The 18,832-nt window shown below is 39.2% G+C and overlaps 1 protein-coding gene across 2 annotated transcripts in view; it reads left to right on the forward strand.

Annotated features, from left to right (window-relative positions):
• LOC109632063 (zinc finger protein 236) overlaps positions 1-18,832 on the forward strand; it is a 51,925-nt gene continuing 33,093 nt past the window's right edge. For both annotated transcript variants that reach the window (XM_069537762.1, XM_069537763.1), the window contains exons 1-7: positions 1-141; positions 2,257-2,396; positions 5,574-5,738; positions 5,853-6,031; positions 7,307-7,437; positions 9,007-9,179; positions 17,268-17,390. In XM_069537762.1, the coding sequence (XP_069393863.1) occupies positions 90-141; positions 2,257-2,396; positions 5,574-5,738; positions 5,853-6,031; positions 7,307-7,437; positions 9,007-9,179; positions 17,268-17,390 (963 nt within the window). In that variant the 5' untranslated portion in view covers positions 1-89. The remainder of the gene's footprint in view (positions 142-2,256; positions 2,397-5,573; positions 5,739-5,852; positions 6,032-7,306; positions 7,438-9,006; positions 9,180-17,267; positions 17,391-18,832) is intronic.

The raw sequence follows: 18,832 nt of genomic DNA on the forward strand, positions 1-18,832 counted from the left end.
GGTGCGCTGTCTGCGCTGTGCACAAATGACCGAATCGCCATTTTGAAAAGCGAAGCGTTCACAGCACACCCGCCCTGACTACTGGAACTATGCCGCGGGGCCGGCCTCGCAAACTGAGAGTTAAAAGCAGCGACGGAACAGGTAACAAGTAGCAAAAGGCAAAGAATAAAAAATACAGATTGTGGGCTATCCAAATAACCGGCTATTAATTTGTCAAACATCTCCGCCGCGATTATAATGACACTTGAATGTAGTGTATATAGTCCCCGGATATAGTATTGCGGGTGGGCTTTGCTTTGTGCGGCGAAGGAGTGATTGAGGCGGAATGATATTAATAACATGTCGGTGCCTCCTCTTATTGGCTTCCAGTCTAAATTGGTGTCCGCGAGGGGAAGAGCTCCGCCGCCGCTAACCGTGGCTCGGGTGCCCCGGTCACCGCCAATGTGTGTTTATTGCTTATTTGTCGTTAGCTTGTTGTTGCTAACTAGCTCGCTTTGCTACCGTTAGCCTCGCTGCTAACTCTCCGTAACGTAGCTCGGCGTTGCTCTGGTCCCGGTGAGGCAGTGGATGGAGGCTGTCCAGCTGCCGGAGGAGCAGAGATGTGTGTGTGTGTGTGTGTGTGTGTGTTCACCACAAACTGTCACGAAACGACCTAACACAAACGTGACATGTGTCTCCTCGGTGGTTTCGGTTTGCTAGCACATCGATGCTATCGCAGGGATACAGTGTTTAGCTCGGTGAGATGATCCGTCAGCTGGATGAGTGAAAACTGGAAGTTACGATTCCTCTTAAGCTGATGAGCAAGTCATCACAATGTCAGATCCCACAGGAATGATTCCACCTGCGATCCGTGTCATGTGGACCCCAGTATCTGCTGGTGTTTGAGACTGGCACAGCCGCGATGGGTGTGCGAGCTGTTGGGCTTACTTGTATTTAAAGTAATAGCAGTGACACCCCAACAGGTTTACTTGTAAACACGATGGCAAACGATCTCAATCAAATTGTTCATCCTTCAATATTTAATAGATATGTACTGGTTCTTTTCTGTAAGTGTGGGATGAGAGTGAGGGTAAAGGACAGAATAGTGTCTGTCACAGGGCTGAGTGGACAACATTTCACAAATGTATCCTGATAAATGTCACATTTTTGGCTTTAAACTCTTCTTGATGGGCATAAAAATGACAAACACCTGAGTTTTAACAATAAAACCAACTGTTCTTATATGTCCTCACTGTACTTCCACAATGCAAAAGCAATATATTTCTATACACATGTATATATCGCTTTTATATTGCAAGTGATGAAAATTATATCACAATGATTTTTGTTTTATTGCCCAGCCTTGTTTTTCGTTAACCCTCAAGATGAAATAATCTTTTTCTTCCAAACCCACACGATGAACACAAACCCCATTCTTCAGGGTCCTGCTGTTAAATACACACTAATATATCATCATTAGTTTACATTAAAAGTCTGGTGTTTTATTTTATACTGACAGATGAAATGAACATGACATTATTTTACATAAACAATTAAATGTAAAATAGGTAATGTTGGAAACACTGTTAGAAAGCTAATTTGATAATATAATTAAGGGCTGGGCAATAAAACAATATCAATGAATCAAACAAAATTAAGTCTAATATTTATCAATATAATTATTATGCAATGTGCAAGTGAGGAGGTGTAACACAAGTGATCTACTTCAGATTTGTAGAATGTTGTTTGTCGTTCTCTGCTCATAAAGAAGAGTTTAAAACCACAACCATCACTCAGGAACAAAAATCAGTCTTTAAACTTTAAAGAAATGATCATTTAAATATTTTCATGATGTCAATATCGACTTACATGAATGTTTTTTATTTTGAAGTAATTTATGGCCATGTCATCCAGTACTTCACTACCATCATCAATAGTCTTGATTATTAGCATGTTTGCCTTCCATTGCTAACCTACTTAATCTGAAATCTAACCACTTCCAAGAAATACTGAATAAATAAAATATATATGAAGCTATAAAAAATATTCAATACAGATACTAGGTTATAGTATGTCCTTATTATGCAACCACATCAACATCTACCACAAGAGAGGACTGTCATAATGATGTCGTGTATACAAACTCTGTTCAGGTGAAAACATCTGGTGTTAAATGTGTGTTCACGTCACTGAACACAGCATCTGTGCAGTTGGAGATGTTCTCTGTCCTATTAACTTCAAACTACTTGATATTTTCTCCACTGTGCTTCTCGTCAGATGCCGATCCCAGTGAAAGTAAGGCGGAAAGTTACTGTGATGGAGAGCTCAAGGACAAGAAGTGCACAATATGCTGTCATGTCGTCACCACTGACAGCCAGCTGCAGAAGCATCTCCGTGAGCATGAGAGCAACGATAAGGTAAATGAAGAAAACGGGTAGCCGTTACAAGAAAGTGAACGCAAAACTGTTTTTACAAAATCGGCGGGGCATGTTTGCTCTCTGTCATCTGCACAATTTATATTTGTATGATTCTTCACATTCAGATACTGTACGTCTCAGCAGAGCTAACTCTCACAGCTATTTGTAAAGTAGCTGTACCCAGTAGAACCACACTGTTGTTATGACTGCACTGGAGATTTTAACGCAATAAATAGTGCTTTGACAATGTAATTAAATATCTACTGAGTCTGCTGAGCAATGCATAGTATTTATTGAGCCTAATGGAATTTACATTGATTACATCAAGATCCTGAATTGCCCCATAGAACAACAAAAAAAGTGTTGCTAATAGATGCACTGTATGAATGTGTGTGTGAATGGGTGAATGGCAAACTGTAGTGTAAAGCACTTTGAGTGGTCATCAAGACTAGAAAAGCGCTATATAAATACAACCATTTACCATTTACATTGCTGCAAACAGTATCAATGAACAACGCTGTCAAAGTTGACCTGCAGTTGGTTTGAGTAGGCTAATATTTGATGTGCCTATTTACCAGAGAGTTCAATGTGATGTCTTCATACCAGCCGGGCACCACAGGGCAGAGCTGAGCAACTGAGAGATGTGATGGTGGTGTGAGGCAGCATTCACATCCTTTCTGATGCAGTGAGCTTCATCTGTGAGGTTGTGGACCTGTTATAAGATTACCCCCCTTTTAGGAGCAGAGGAAACTCTCTCTGACCGTCGTGGTGAAAGCTGTAGCGGAGCGACAGGTTGAGATCTGGAGCGAGCTAGTGGCTCACTGTCAAAGGTGGAGGTGTCCTGGATTTTTCAGCTCAGATGATTATTCCCAATGTGGAATTTAAAATCTGCTGGAGATGCTGTTATTTAGCACAGGTCTAGAGTAAGTCTGCCAGTCAGTGAACGTGGTGCAACCAGCAGCAAGGTGCACATTTCTCCTGTATGTTCTTCAGGGCACATCTTGGGTAATTAACTCACACTTATTTGCATAATTACATTAGAGCCCCACAATAATTGCCACATGTTTAAGGTAACCACGGTGATAGCTAATATTGAAAATGTAAATGAGTTGATTGAATAAACTACTGCAAAATAAGACCTGATGCAGAGACGTTAAGTCGTGTCACGTGTATGTCTGAAAAGCAAAGGAGCACAAAAGCGCATTTTCTCTGCTCCTGTCGTTTGATTAGTGGAAACTGATGTGGAACTGCAATGGGCACAATCTGATGAATGAAAAAAATCAATATGGGAGGTTTTTGTTAGCTCTCAATAAGATTAATTACAATATGTGAATAGCTTCTTTGGTGCGAATACACTAGACTCACATGGTTACATTTCTGCTCATGTTTTGTTGATGTAGAGAAGTCGCAGCAGACCTCAAAACTGTAATTTTGCTGAAAGGGGAGAAGTTACTCAACCACCCCCACAGCCCTGGCTGTGGTGGCCAATAACCGTCACGGCTGCAGTCTGTTGCAGTGGTCACTCACCAGTAATTGATTAAATTCAGCGGCTGTTTGTATGAATTTTCATTCCCTCTTACTACATTTTATTTCTTCCATAGGTAAATCCTTCATAGATGTGGGGGTGTAAATAATTCTCAAGTAGAAGTCTCTCTCGCAACCGCTCATTGTTCCTCCTTGGCTTGGTGCCTCTCTCTCTTTGTCCTTGTTCGCTCTTCTTATGTATTCTCTGACTCAAACCCAGACTGAGACAACATTTTTTTGCCTTTTCTTGATTAAGAAAAAAGCACTTTAAATCTGCTTTCAGAACTGAACTTTAGAGGTGCTATCGAGAGTCTTCAGAGGAAGTGTATATGTGAATGCAAATGTGTGAAAGCCACAGTTTCTGCGTACTCTCATCTGGCCCCCTTGTATAATTCTGCAGAAAGTCCGGTGGAGTCGTTGTGGGGGGGGTTGATGATGCTTTTAACACGCCACAGACGCAAAAATGAAAAAAAAGAATACAGTCATCTCTTATAATAACAGTAACAGTCAATCTTTTTTAATGCACTTTCTAAATAAAAACAGAGTTCATGTAGGTCTGACTGATTGTATTCATTGATAAAAAAAAAAAGCAGCCCATGCAGTTATATAGAAAATTGTGGATGTGACACATTGAAATGCGTCTCGATGCATCAGTGGATTGTTGTGACTAGAATCATTGACCGCTGAAACCTAATCGAATCGTGAGGCTTTGCAGTTATTAATTCATGTTTGAATAGTTACCCTTTAGTGTTGGAGTGCATCCTCTTCTCTCTATCTACAAGTTTTATATAACTTCAGCAACTCCTTTTTAGATCCACCTACAGTCACTAATATCAACTGATCTGAGTTAGATCAATTATGTGTTAAATCTCTTCACTGTATTATATTGACATACTGATCTGTTGTAATAATGCCGTTGAAGAAAATCATATTGTGATAACTGTTGCTGTGTTATTGCCCAGCCCTACCACATACCCTCGCATGCTGTCTCGCTGTGCCTCTAACTCAACTATAGGAGCTATAGGTTCTTCACTCCATGCTATCAACAAGTATGTTAGAGAACGTCATGTCCCTGGTATCCTCTCTTGACCACTTTCTTTGGCATGAAAATACGACAGTGAGACCCTGCCTGCCTCACCTCATTTGCAGCTGCACCTGCAGTCGTGGGCTGTTTCCATTTCAAGGCCACTGTCTTCACTTCCACCGGCACTTTCTCCAGGCTGAAGAGCAGGAGCCTCGGGGGCTGCCACTCTGAGTCAGACTCACTGGTGTCAGTGTGTTGCTCACGACCAACTCATCTACTCTGAAATTCAGCTCCTCCAATAGAAAAAGATTTAAAGCTATTTCTGCCTCATGGAACATGTTTTTTTTTGTTGTGTGGCAAAAACCAGTTGCACTGCTTTTTTCTGTCTTTCTGTTTTTCTTTCTCTGTCACTTCCCACTGCATCGAAGGTCATTGCTTGAGTCCGTACACTGATTGAGATGCAGTAGAGACTCCTCGTAGTTAGTCTACACTGTCTCAGTCTGTCTCCACCAAGATTAGCAGTTTGCAGCACTAAGCACTGCACTGCAGAAAGAAATTTGAGATTTTTAAAACTTCCATCATTCACTATTTATCATTATTTCTCTAAGATCTCTTTTCTCCCCTTGCAGCCTCATCGATGTGATAAGTGCCCACAGACATTCAACGTGGAGTTCAACCTCACCCTCCACAAGTCCACACACACCACCTCCGACTTCACCTGCCCTGTGTGCAATAAAAGGTTCTCACGCATCGCCAGCCTCAAATCTCATATCATGCTGCACGAGAAGGAGGAGGTTAGTCACCTCACCAGTCAAACATCAAGTCGTCATGTTTTATTGCTGTACATTTAAAAACAAGTCCCTCATGTGCTTTATCTCCTCTTTTCACCGCTGTGACAACCCCTGCAGAATTTGATCTGTGCAGAGTGTGGAGATGAGTTTGTTCTCCAGAGTCAGCTCTCTCTGCACCTGGAGGAGCACCGCAAGGAGCTGTCGGGCATCAAGGTCTACACCTGCAAGACCTGCGACAAGGAGTTCAAGACGTCTGCGCACCTCAAGGAGCACACGAGGACTCACGTCAAGATGAGGTCAGACGGGGTTTGAGACACTGATTTATTAAATTTGACCAAGTCAAGTGGAGAACTGCTCAGAGTTGAGAGGAAGCATGAATCCTGCAGCTGTTAAAAGGAAGGATGAGGGTCTTGTTCAAGACAATTTACAGTCTGAAGTCTACCACCCTGAGTGTGATGTTTGGATTGTAGCTGCCTGCAATACTTTATATAAGTAATTCACATTACATCCCAAATAAATAATAAGGACACAGTGTATTCTGATCTGCATTATGACTATCAAGGTACTTGAAAATCTTTCAGAGGGGTCTGCAGCTTTGTGAGAACATCTCTTAACAAAGTTTACAGAATGAGACTGATGATGAAGGAATTCTTTGCCTACTAAAGAAACATTTTTTTGAAACAGTGTTTTAGGATAGAAGGATTTAGTTGCTTCCAAGTCCATGTCAGCATCATGGACAATTTGACTAATTTACTAAAATCCTTCCATGATGGAATTAATTCTGTGACCCATTTTGATGCGGAAAAAAAACTAGCTGTGGTCAGGGAACTTCCATCCGATTGCAATAATATTTGCGAACTTCCTGTGGAAACGTACATACCCTGTCAAGGCATTATGTGGAATAAAATGTGGACTGTAGAGCGTCCTTATTCCTTCTCATGAAGTTAATCCACATTGCAGGCAGTTTTTCCACTAGCACCAGTTTGTAAATGCTCAAATGAGAAAAAGAAAATACCCAAAGAACCGAGAAGGTCAAATGACATTGATCAATATAAGAAAGAGAAAAATGTTTAAAAAAGCATCTTCTGTGTAAAAAGCAAAACCTAAAATAAGATAGCGAAAGAAAGTAGAGGAAACGTAACAGCGATTTGTCTTATATGTCCTCAATGCCACAGACAAGTTAATATGTAAAAACATCACATTAGTAATGAGCAGACATCATTTGTTTTTGTTTATCTGTAAAAAATACTTTATATGGTGAAGTTCTAATTTCTTCTTTTGATGCAAAAAGAGGAATGTTTCACACATAACTTTCAGTCATATTTAGTTAAAATGTCACATGAAAATGTGTTTTTACTTGACTTAAATGTGTTGTGTGACAACAAGCTGCCTTCTAAACACAACGGTCTAAAAGCATTATGTTGAACACTTTGTGCTGTCAGAGCTTCTGATTCATGGGAAAACTACAAGGGTTAAATATTCTGCTAATGATAATAATTATCTGTGATCCTTCGTCAGTTCATGTTATCTTAAACCATTTTGACATGTTTTTGCGTTTCCTCCTTCCTCAGGCCGCTCTCCTCTAGTTCCAGAAACTACAAGAAAAACATTGATCGTAGTGGGTTCACAAACAGCTGCCATCACTGCGGAAAGGCTTTTAAAAAGCCCAGCCAGCTCGTCAGACACATCCGGATACACACAGGTGAGGAACTGAAGCGCTGAACTGAAGCGCTGAACAGAGTCAGGTCAGGCTGGTATGGTTGTAATGGGTGGGAACTCACCCTATAAACCATATAGGTTGTGGGTGCAGCAGGAGATTTTGTGGGTAAGTTGGCAGTGCTGGCACGAAAAGGAGAGTTTGTTTCCTGATTTCAGTTTTTTAATGGCCCCTAAACTGGACTCAAGGCAGCATTATACAATTGGAGTCTCGTGTTTGTCTTTTGAAACTTACTCTGATTGAGTCTCTTCATTCTTCTGGCTCCCTGACACAGCCAACATTAGCACCAACTCCCAGTGTTCGCTGTGTTTAAACCTCCATTTCTGCAGAAGTGTCCGTCTCAGCTCTGTCCATCACTCAGCTGTGATGCGGAGACGCTGTGTGGGTAGAATTTAAATATGCTACTAATCTGTTATTCCTGTATTTCTCTGCAGTCGTTCGGCCGCCTGAGTTCAGCCAATGTAGCCAGTAGCCTCCACCCACATGCTGTTTACACATTATCCACATGTCCATTATTTTTCTTCGCTGGCCAACCAGCTGGATGAATAATGGTGGATGAAGTTGATTCCTCTGTGCTTTGAATCTCAAATAGCCCTTAAGCTGATGAAGAGGCTAGACAACACACAAACACACACACAAACCTCACACGCACAAACACAAGATTAAATTCGAGTCTATATTCAGACCTTAAATAATACCAGTGATGGCCTTATGTTGGTGCCATGGTGACAGATTTGCGTAGTTTACTGATAGAAATGTTCAGATATTTCAGGATGAATTACAATAAAAACAGACTCACTGAATTTGTGGAGAATTGTCAGATGGTCACAAAACACAGTGTCATGCATTTTCGTCTGGCTCTATGGAGTAAAATGTTTCAAAAATATCACACTTTGTTGAAACAGTAAAGAAGCTGCATACATTTTAGCAAAATACAAACTTTGATTCAGTTTCTTTATAAAATCACAATAATACTGATTTACCACTGCTAGAACCAGCCTCACAGGCTGCTCCAAAAAGGGTGATTTTAACAACAGAGATTGATAACTTAAAGGTACAGTGTGTAGAATTTTGTGATATTCACTGTTGAAGTTGAATGTTGCAGCTGAACACCTCTCACCTCACCCTCCCCTTCCAAACATAACAGAGAACCTGTGGAAGCCTTCAGTTGTCATAAAACCTCAAAAGGTGTTTAGTTTGTCCAGTCTGGACTACTGTAAAAAACATGGTGGCCTCTGTAAAGAGGACCCCCTCAATGTAAATATACATTTTAAATATAAAGGGCCTTTTCTGGGGTAAAGAAAACTACAATTCATACAATTTAGATGAAACGAACTAGTGAAAACATCATGAGAATTATTCTACATTAAATTTCTGCCAATAGATCCCTTTCACCTAAATCTTACACACTGGACCTTTAAGGGGCTGATTTAGGATCTTTGGAAGCCCCTTGACACAACTATTTTCATTAAGTTGTTATTTAGGCAATTACAAATATCAGTCATCAGACCTCCTTAGCGCATTTTTCTAACCCAACCTCACCCTTCCCTTCAGGTGAGAGGCCCTATAAGTGCTCGCATTGCAGCAAGGCTTTCAACCAGAAGGTGGTGCTGCAGACTCACATGGTGAGACACACTGGAGAGAAACCTCACCTCTGCATGTTCTGCCCTGCTTCCTTCTCCCAGAAGGGGAACCTGCACTCCCACGTTCAGAGAGTTCATTCTGAGGTAAGAGCACAGAGCTGCACATTCAAACACTGTGATTTTTCCATCCTCAAATACTGTGCACTGTGGAAATATCTGTGTTTGATGTGATGCCATCTGTGATTGTTGAGCTGGGTACTATAGCAATAAAACCAGCCACCACAAACAAACTGCTTTTTTTTGCTGTTTTGCAACAGTGGGAAGAGTTTACTTTGGGTACTGGGGGATTTAATTGCTTCCAAGTGCACATCCAATTTGCATGTCACAAAGTGTCCATCACTGACTGAAACAGAAAGTACGACTGGTCCACGACTTAAATTCTCTTCCAGTCTCTTCAGAATTCAGCAATTAAAAATGAATCTTAATGATTTGTTATCCATGCTCTGAGTCTAGACAAAATATAAACAATTCAGTCTCACTTCTTTTCATTCCATGTAGCTTTTATTATCTTGGTAGTACAGAGGGGGCATTTAATTTAAGTTTATTAATTTATTCAACACGTATCAGATTGCCTTTGTTGAATCAGGATTATGCAGTTTCATTTCTTTTGGGAATTTCTGTAGATACCTGTGAGAGACTTTAGGTCAATGGAACTACACAGATTTTAACTAGCTATATCACTTGATTGATTTAAGTTAATTATACAAGAATTTAAAAAAAATAACATTGAACTAGGGCTGATGCACGATAGACCTATCATAAAAGATGGCAAAAACTGTGTTTAAATCGTGTTCCATTCACGCTCTGCATTTCAATGTATTTTCAGATGGGGCCCTGCTGCCTTATATGATAAATTAGATCATTTTTGGAAGAAGAGAAAAGAGAGAATTTGAAAACAGAACACACACACATTCACACTCTGCTGCTCTGTGTGTTTCTTTCTCTCCCTTTTACGTGTCATTTAAAAAAAAAATCTCTCTCTCTCTCTCTCAGCTGATGTCTCTGACACGCTGCAGTTTAAAAGTTGATTTGTTTGGCGCCACAATATTAACACTGATCATCACATAATGATCAATACTTTTATGATCTTTGTTCAGAGCAGCGCCTCAATCAGCCATCGGGCTCACTCTTTCCTCTCTCTCTCTCGTGCTTGCTCTCTCTCACACACAAACACTGTGTTTGGACACATGTGTAAACTAAATCTGGGCAAAACAACTTTGTAAGCTTAGTTAATTTATGGAGCTGGAGGTTTGGTTTGACGCAGTTGACGCAGCACACAGCGCTAATGACACAGAGGAGCAGTAAACTACTGACAGAGCTGCTGAAAAAAATAACTTTTCCCAGGTCAATACATTTATGAAAAGACCCCAAATAAACACTGTAAGTGGACTTAGTGGGGCTGCAGCCAGGCTGTGTGCCTTCTCCCAGATGTGGAGCTGTCTGTGGTCTCTGGGTCTGTAGCCATGAATTTTTTTTGATTATTTATCGCAAGTCCTATCGTCATTGCAATATTAAACTACGCTATGGCATATCGCATGTTTTCCTAATATCGTTCAGCCCCACATTAAACACAATTCAAACTATGTGACTCACTGTATTTATAACATTTATCTGTATTCATTGAGGAAAAGTGTGATTTTCATTCCTGACAGTTGTGAAGATTAGATTCTTCAAATACAGAGTTGATGCAGTGTCTGGCTCTGCTGAAAGTGACACTAGAACCATAATTCTGCAATAACTCACTGACATAAAATATACATTTTGTAGACAGTTTCTTCGAAGAGCTTTCCTGTCCACACTGCAAACGACACCAGCATGGAATAATCTCTATTTTGCAGAGATAGAAAGACAGAAGCAGCTGTTGGGACAGGTTGGCTCTTTTCAGTGTCTTCAGAAAGTACAGTGATTGTTTAGGAAGTGCTGCGTGAGGTCCTGGGAGATGAATGCGCCTAGAAATTTGAAGGAAAACACCCTCTTTACTGTCTCCCCTGATGTGTAATGGAGCAGGTTCCCCACTCTTGTTTGCTGAAGTTAATTATCATCTACTTTGTGTGGAGATGTTAAGTGCCAGGTCGTTAGTGATGCACCATTCTGTCAATATGCAGACTTAATCCCTGTAGGCAGACTCATATTGTGTATTGTCGATTGTGGATCAACCCAATCACAGTGGTGTCATCCGCAAACTTCTTAAGGGAAAACAGAAGACTAGTGAATGCTGCAGTTTGGGGTTTGGTTGTAAAGTTATTCCTGATCATATTAAGCCGACAGGAGAGGAAGAAATGTAAAGCTTAAAGGTCTTAAAGGGATAGTTCCCTGAAAAATGAAAGATTCACTTATTATCTCCTCACCACTGTGCCTATGGAGGGGTGGGTGAAGTGTTTGAGTCCACGAAACACTTCTGGAGTCTCAGGGGTAAACAACGTTGCATAAAAAGGACATATTGGTGAGTAGATAATGAGTGAATTTAAAATGTTTGGTGAACTATCCCTTTAAGACAGCGAATAACGTAAAATTGTCTCAGGTTATTAGTTAATATGAAATGCTGTTCATTATGCACATGTCATGTCAAATACTTTCCATACTGATTATGAGGCTTTTGTAATTCACTATTTCTTTTGCTCTGGTTGCTGTACCTGACATTTCAGCAGGACACCTTGCCATATTGTTTGTCCGTTGGAAAGGGAATGAGGAAATGAAATTGTACTTCTTTGTTCCTCATTTGGCTTTTTTCCTTTTGTTAGCACTTTACAGCAGCCCTGCTGATTTATTCGTCCTAATTTAGCCTGCACTTTGGTCTCTAATGGTGTTCTGTCACCGAGGTCACTTGGTCTCTGTGCCAAACTATGGTCGAGGTCGAAAGCATAGCACACATCAAAGTCCTCCCTAGCAGGTACCTAAATGTTCACGTTGATAGATAATGAATTCTCCTGTGTGGTCCATTGTAGGGTTTGTTAACAAAGCCTGTCATAGGCTGGATATATAGTGATGGAAGCAGCTCCTGCTGTAAGACTGCTTTCACTAATGTGGCTACAGTCTGGACTGGCTCAGCTTCCTGGCAGCCTGATTGTAAAGCAACACACAGGAGGCGCAGTGGGACCTCCATCATAATCCACAACATTATGTACTTTTGCATTTAAGCACAAAATATCACATTGTGCTTGCACACCAATTGTGTTCAGTACAGGTAGCAATTGAGAAATACATTTGGATTTTGTATGTCAGTGAGTAAGTTTTAATAACCGACCTCTGTGTTTGCATTAGTTTAAGCCAGGTGTACCCGAGGGAATGACAAATGAGAACATCTCTAGCGGTTGTATTTTCCTGCATTTATTAAGGCCATATATATAAGCATGCTAGAGTTACATTATTCTAGTAAATACATTCTACAATAAGAGGTGGAGGAGCTTGTCAGAGAAGCTGCCGTAGATGTGCGGGATCAGAAAGACAACATGAATAGTTTACTCTAAATCCTACTAAAGAGGGGAAGCTGAAAGTAGCAGGTAGAATTTCAGGCAGAACTTGGTTATTCAATTTTTTCATGCTAAGCAGGTTCAAAGTATTCGACCTCAGGGGACATAAATCCTTTAGCTTGGTTCATGTTAACAAGTAAAAACAAAATGCAAAATCCCTTGAAACGATGATATCAAGGTAAGAAGATTCCTGAAAATACACATGCTGGTTCTTTGATTTGGATTACTAATAATCCCTCATGCTTTGAATGTTTATTCACTAAATTATCTAAACTCAAACACCGGTAATCTGAAATATATAAATGAGAAAGTAAAAATCACGAGTTTGACAATTTTACCATAAGCAAGAAACATCAGTGAGGCAGTGTCAACCCAAACAACCAATCAATCAAGCTTTTAGTCAAACTTAATTTGTAAAGCACCTCTCATACAGGTTACTGCCGTTCAAAGTGTTTGAAAGAAGAGCCAATAATATACAACATAAATATAAATGCTTACAAGAAAATACCTTAAAAATAGATTTTAAAAGCTATTTAAACACTAAAACTATTTTTTTTAAAGTACAATAAATAGAATAAATAAAAGTTAGTCAAATGGGATAAAACATACAATAATATTAACAGACATAAAATGTAATAACATTTTGATTCCATAAAATAATGTCTATAAATCATACTTCATCAAGAGATTTTAAAGTTTTAAGTTATTCCAGCTGCTCTCAGCGGTCCTCAGAGGCTTCAAGCATGAAAACTAACAGCTGCCTCACCAAAGGTTTTAGTTTTGCACTTTATAAACCGCAACAGACTCATAACAGAGGACCTGAGGAACCGCACTGGTTCATACACTGAGCACATGCGACATGTCTGCTGGTGCAAGACCATAAAGGGCTCTGTATTTTCATTCATGTACATGAGTATGATTGATTTATTGATACATTGATTTTTTTCTTGCTGTTCTCACACAAGATCTGACACATATTGAAACACTTTTTATCTTCACACTAGCAAGTTCCCACAAGTGTATAACTCTTGTTAAGATGGCAACAAATGATATACAGTATGTATAACATGGTGTAAATGGAGCCTTTAATGGAGCCTTTAATTGTACCATGAAATATAATGGGTTGACAAATCTCATGGGTTGTGATGCCCAGCATTGCCCACATTTGCTGTTACATTCAAATTATTTGCATATATGTTATGAACAAAAAGAAAAGCTGTTTTCAAGCTGCCGATTAAATCTACGTCCGGAAAAGAAACACTGTAGGATAATCCAAACATAACTTATTATTTTGTATTATTATATATAACTTTCATCACACAGACCAAAACAAAACATCACATTACAAATCATACAATACAGACCAAACATACAAAAGCATAAAAATAAAAAATGCCAGACTGGAGCTAGATAACTACAATGTTACAGGCTACATCAGTCAATCATTCAGTGAAAATAAAGCATATGGTGAGGAATACAGTACACATAGAACATTCAGAGTCTTCCTCAATGACATGCAGCAGCCAGCCAGAGAAAAAAGTCAGGCGGGGGGGAGGTTCTGGACATTTTAACAACACTATCCCATATAGATCTATAGTGATCTTCTAATTGTTCACATGTAGTGAGTTATTGTATAGGACGATTAGGAATTTGAACACTTTTACTTCCTTATATACAAGTCAGGTGGAAATTTTATTTTTTAAACATGGCTTGTGGGATCAAGTATCACAACTTAACACTGTTTTTAGAGGAGCAACAGTCACTACTTATATTTTCTCACTGGAAACATCCAACATAAGTCAATAAAATATGTAATATTCTTGAGTGAAGCTTAGACACAATGAAGAACATAGACGTCAGTAATTCAAGCCTGAATCAAACAAAGGTGCGTCAACTTCTGTGAGTGATGTAAATAAAGGGTCTCTTAACTATTTGAGGAAATTATTAAAGTAGCTGTAACTTCAATGAGTGGTCACTGAGCTGTTTATGGAAAACACAGAAATCCAAGTAAAATGTTGAATTATTATTTCCTTCAAGTGGTTCAATTGGTCAAATGGCCTGTTGAGTTATTTCTTACATTTTCTCTTTGTCTGTTTAAAAATCGGTTTCGACTGAATTAAATATGAAAATATTTATTTTCTTTCCTTTTCTCACTTGCTACCATGATTGGCCACGCTAAAAGCCTGCGATGGGGCCAGATGATTGAATTAGTCCCGGAAAGCCAAACAGCAGGACAATTTGAATAATGCAAGTAATCTTCACAAGTGTTCTTCAGCTTCCCAGTTCCAGATAGAGGTTGTCCCTATGATTGACTGACTTTATGAATAAATTATGTTCAGGCATTATTCGCAACAGATTTCATGAGCAGATGCACACTGAGGAGCCAGGGGAGTCAAATCCCCGTGGCTAAATCCAATAAAGTGTTTTGTTATGTAGGGTGTAGGCACGTCGAGACTCTGTAACACTGTGTGCTAATAAAACCCTTGCTCATCACAAAGTTCTTTCATTAATCCGTCATCCAAAGTCAGCTGCGAAACAAGAGTCTACAAGCATAGTCAAGAATCTAGCAGTTTTTACTTTATTTATTTTCATGACAAAATAGTATGCTGCTTTATAAAGCAACAATTCATAATGTGAATTCAACCTGGTGCAACACCGTGGAGATTTATTTTTATTTTTATTTAGCTTTGGGAGACAAGAGACAAGACATTGACAGAACAATACAAGGAATAAATACAACAGTGAATAAAGGAAGCATAAGGAAGAACATTAAAAGATATATAATATAACAATACTAACAATTGTATATTAACAATAATGATAATCATCATCTGTTATTAAACGCCTTAATCATTCTGACATTGGGTGAGAAGGATATACATGTATATCCGTCCATCTGATTTAACATTCACACCCGCTCACATGACATTCCATCCATCTTTTTCCTAAATGCCCTACATCTGTTCACACTCATCCATGACCCACACATACTCTTACTAACACCTTACTGGAGCTCTTTCATGCACTAGTGCCCTCACACTCTCACAAACATACTAAAAATTCATCTTTTCCAGTGACTCTGGAACTCAACCATCTACAATCTCGCTCCACTTCTTGTAAACAAACCCTATCCACTGACGCTGATGCTCCACTTCTCCTGTGTTCCCAATCATTTTCTCTCACTCTTCTTTTTTTCAGTGGCACTCTCAGCGCTCACGTTTGTATTTTTACAGTCTGTCTTTAAAACTTTAAAAAGTTTGACATTTTTTAAAGCATCACTTTAATTTTCATGTGCCTCCCACCATTTACTGTCATTCAGAAGCAAAATGTTTTATTATGGTTACATTTACAGATAAATTATAGTTATTTATAGTCCATAGTAAAAAACCTGCTCTCTGCCTGCATGGACATTTGCTTACCCAATGCTTCCCTTAGGCAAATTAAACAAATACCAGTTTCCTATCCAAGCATCAGCAGTGCTTCCTCCTCAATTAATTAGATTGACAGACCAGAAAGCAGAGTACAACAGTTAACAATACATCATTTTCTTTTAATCTAAATATTATGCTTAATGTCTGGAGATAAATCCTAATTATTGTAATTACCAGCAATCTGATTTCCTATGGATAAAAAAATACCAGGAAAAATGCAAATATATCAATGTAACCACCCTCATGCTGAGTCCTCTAACAACAACCAATAGTGAGGCTTTTGTCAGTATTTACAACTTTAGATTATGTAATCGAATGATATCGAAAGATATCGACTGCAGAAGCCAGACTAAGTGCAGTATGTTTAAAGCAGCATGATGCCACTTTTTTACCTTAAAATAGCAGCTCTATAAGTAGATTGGTGCTGCTTTCAATCCCACTCCTCATTCTGAATACTTGTTCTTGCTCTATGTAACTTTGGCGAGCAGGTTTTATACTGACTGAAGCTGCTTTCAGACATGCACTGAGCTTGTGTCCAGTCCGTTGTAAAAACTCAAGATAATGTCTGAATGAGTCCATATGAGAATACAGTAGATTATCTGGAGGATTAACAGCATCCTAGTGCGCGTATCAATGATTTTTCTAGGGGGGGGGGGCGAACAGCATGAAAGTTGCATATTGTGTGTTGTGTTGTTTTTGTCTGGTTTCTGTTTGTCCCCCCCAGATTTTGATGTATAGAGCAGCAGTGCTTATTCTGTTTCAGTTCACTGACTGTTTCTACACAGTCAGAGCTATGGTCAACAGATTGATAAGGCTTTGTTATTTTTCTCTACATGAAAACAACGTAATTGCTTGGACACAAAGCCCAGCAAAATGAATCACCATGTGTGGTTGCAGAGTGTGCTGCTGTTAAAGTCATGCTGTGTTGCTTTGATAAATGATAATCTCAATCGATCACCGTGTCAGACAGTGATCCATTACAAGACTTTGGCCTATAATCTCCCAGGCTTTGGAAACAAATAATGATCAATATAAGAGGCAAAGGCAGTATCAGCTGTGTTCTACAAACTAAACATGGTTCTGCATTCCTGTACACATACATTTTGTGACTGTGACAGCGGAGATCATTTCTTAATATGTTCAATGTTCGGTGACTGGAATACGTCTATTGAGAGGGGCTCAAATGGTAAAAAGAGCAAAACATGCATGATAGCTGAGGAATAATATCTTGTTTATGCCTGCATGTTTTTTTTTGTGTTGTTGTATAACAGACCAAAGGGGTACCCCTGTTTCCATGCATGGACTGCAGCTGTGTATTTAAGAAGCTGGGTAGCCTGAACGCCCACATCAGCAAGATGCACATCTCTGTGATCGAGGTGCCCTCCAGCACTCAGGTGAGAGAGCAGCATGCCAAAAACATCAGCAGAAACTTTTGAATCCCCCGAAGGAGTTTTAGTCTCTTGACTGTGCTGTACAAGGTTAATTTATACTGGAGTTCTTGGCACAGTTAGTTAGGATTTATGTTAGAAGTCAATGTCTTTAATCACACAGAGATAGAGAGAGAGATTAAGGTTCTAAGGCTTCACAGGTCAAGCAAGTAGCACTGTTATGTTAAAACCAAATTTAGGCATAAAGTTACTTCGTACTCATTTTTTTTTTTCATTTGAAGACAATTTATTAATTCACCATTTTACTGGGAATGAGATAAGCACTTTGAATCGTCTTTTTAAAGGAAAATATCACAGGAACAAAGAAACAAGGAAACAACGGCAAGAATAACGAACAGAATATAATTAGCAAAATTCGATTTGTTGCTTTAGTTTCTTCAAATATATCAACTGCCAAAATATTTTGTAGCTTTATCGTATACCCATTTTTAAATTCAGGCTTTTACTTTCCCTCCAACATGTTGCTTCTTTTCATTTCTCTGTTTACTGCTAGATAATAAAGCTGGTTATATTTCACTATTTCACCAAAGTTGTTAAGCATTCCGCTTCATTTGCTTTTTCCCTTCTGACAATCAAGGAGCTTTTCTGCCAAATTGTCCCCGGCTCAGAGTCTGAAATGCAGAGGCTGCCTCAGTGATCATCTCCCTTGTCTACAACAGTGTTAATGATACATCAGCATTATTGAGTAATTATCAGTTGATGAATTACAAATTATTATTTGCACTTGAGTGATGTTTACATACACCCACAGAACACCTATACTCCTGCTTAGTCATGCCATCAGCCAATTATGTGGCACTAGTGCAGCTCATGGAATCATGCAGATTATGGTGAAGAGATTCAGATAATGTCCCCATCAAACATCACAGTGAGGAAACAATGTGATCTCACTGACTCGACTTGCATTATTGTTAGTGTCTGACAGACTGGTTTTAGTATTTCTGAAACTTCTGATCTCCTGAGATTTTTACTCAAGAAAGTTAAAACTGCCTTCAATTGTTTTCAGATGAACTCCTGAAAATGTCTGGACAATTTGATCTGGACATTTTCCTGGAGTTTGCCTTGCATATATGCAGAGTGCAGCAGGAGCTTTTCTTGGTCAAAAGTGCTCATGACAACAGGAACATCTCGAAAATATTCAGACCAGGAGTCTGGGTTGAGCATGCTGGAAGCAGGACAGATCATTTTGTTTAAAGCACATCGATACTGGTCTCTGTCCTCATCACTAAAGCACTTGTAAAACCTTCGACTGACAATATTCATCCCTTTATGGTCACATTTTACTATCTTCTAATTTCAACTTCCAGCCTGACAATGCACCATGTCACAAAACATTAGTCTCAAACTGGCTACACAGACACGACAATGAGTTCAGTTAATGTAACTCG

This window comes from Paralichthys olivaceus, chromosome 13, assembly GCF_024713975.1.
Source record: "Paralichthys olivaceus isolate ysfri-2021 chromosome 13, ASM2471397v2, whole genome shotgun sequence".
NCBI lineage: Eukaryota > Metazoa > Chordata > Actinopteri > Pleuronectiformes > Paralichthyidae > Paralichthys > Paralichthys olivaceus.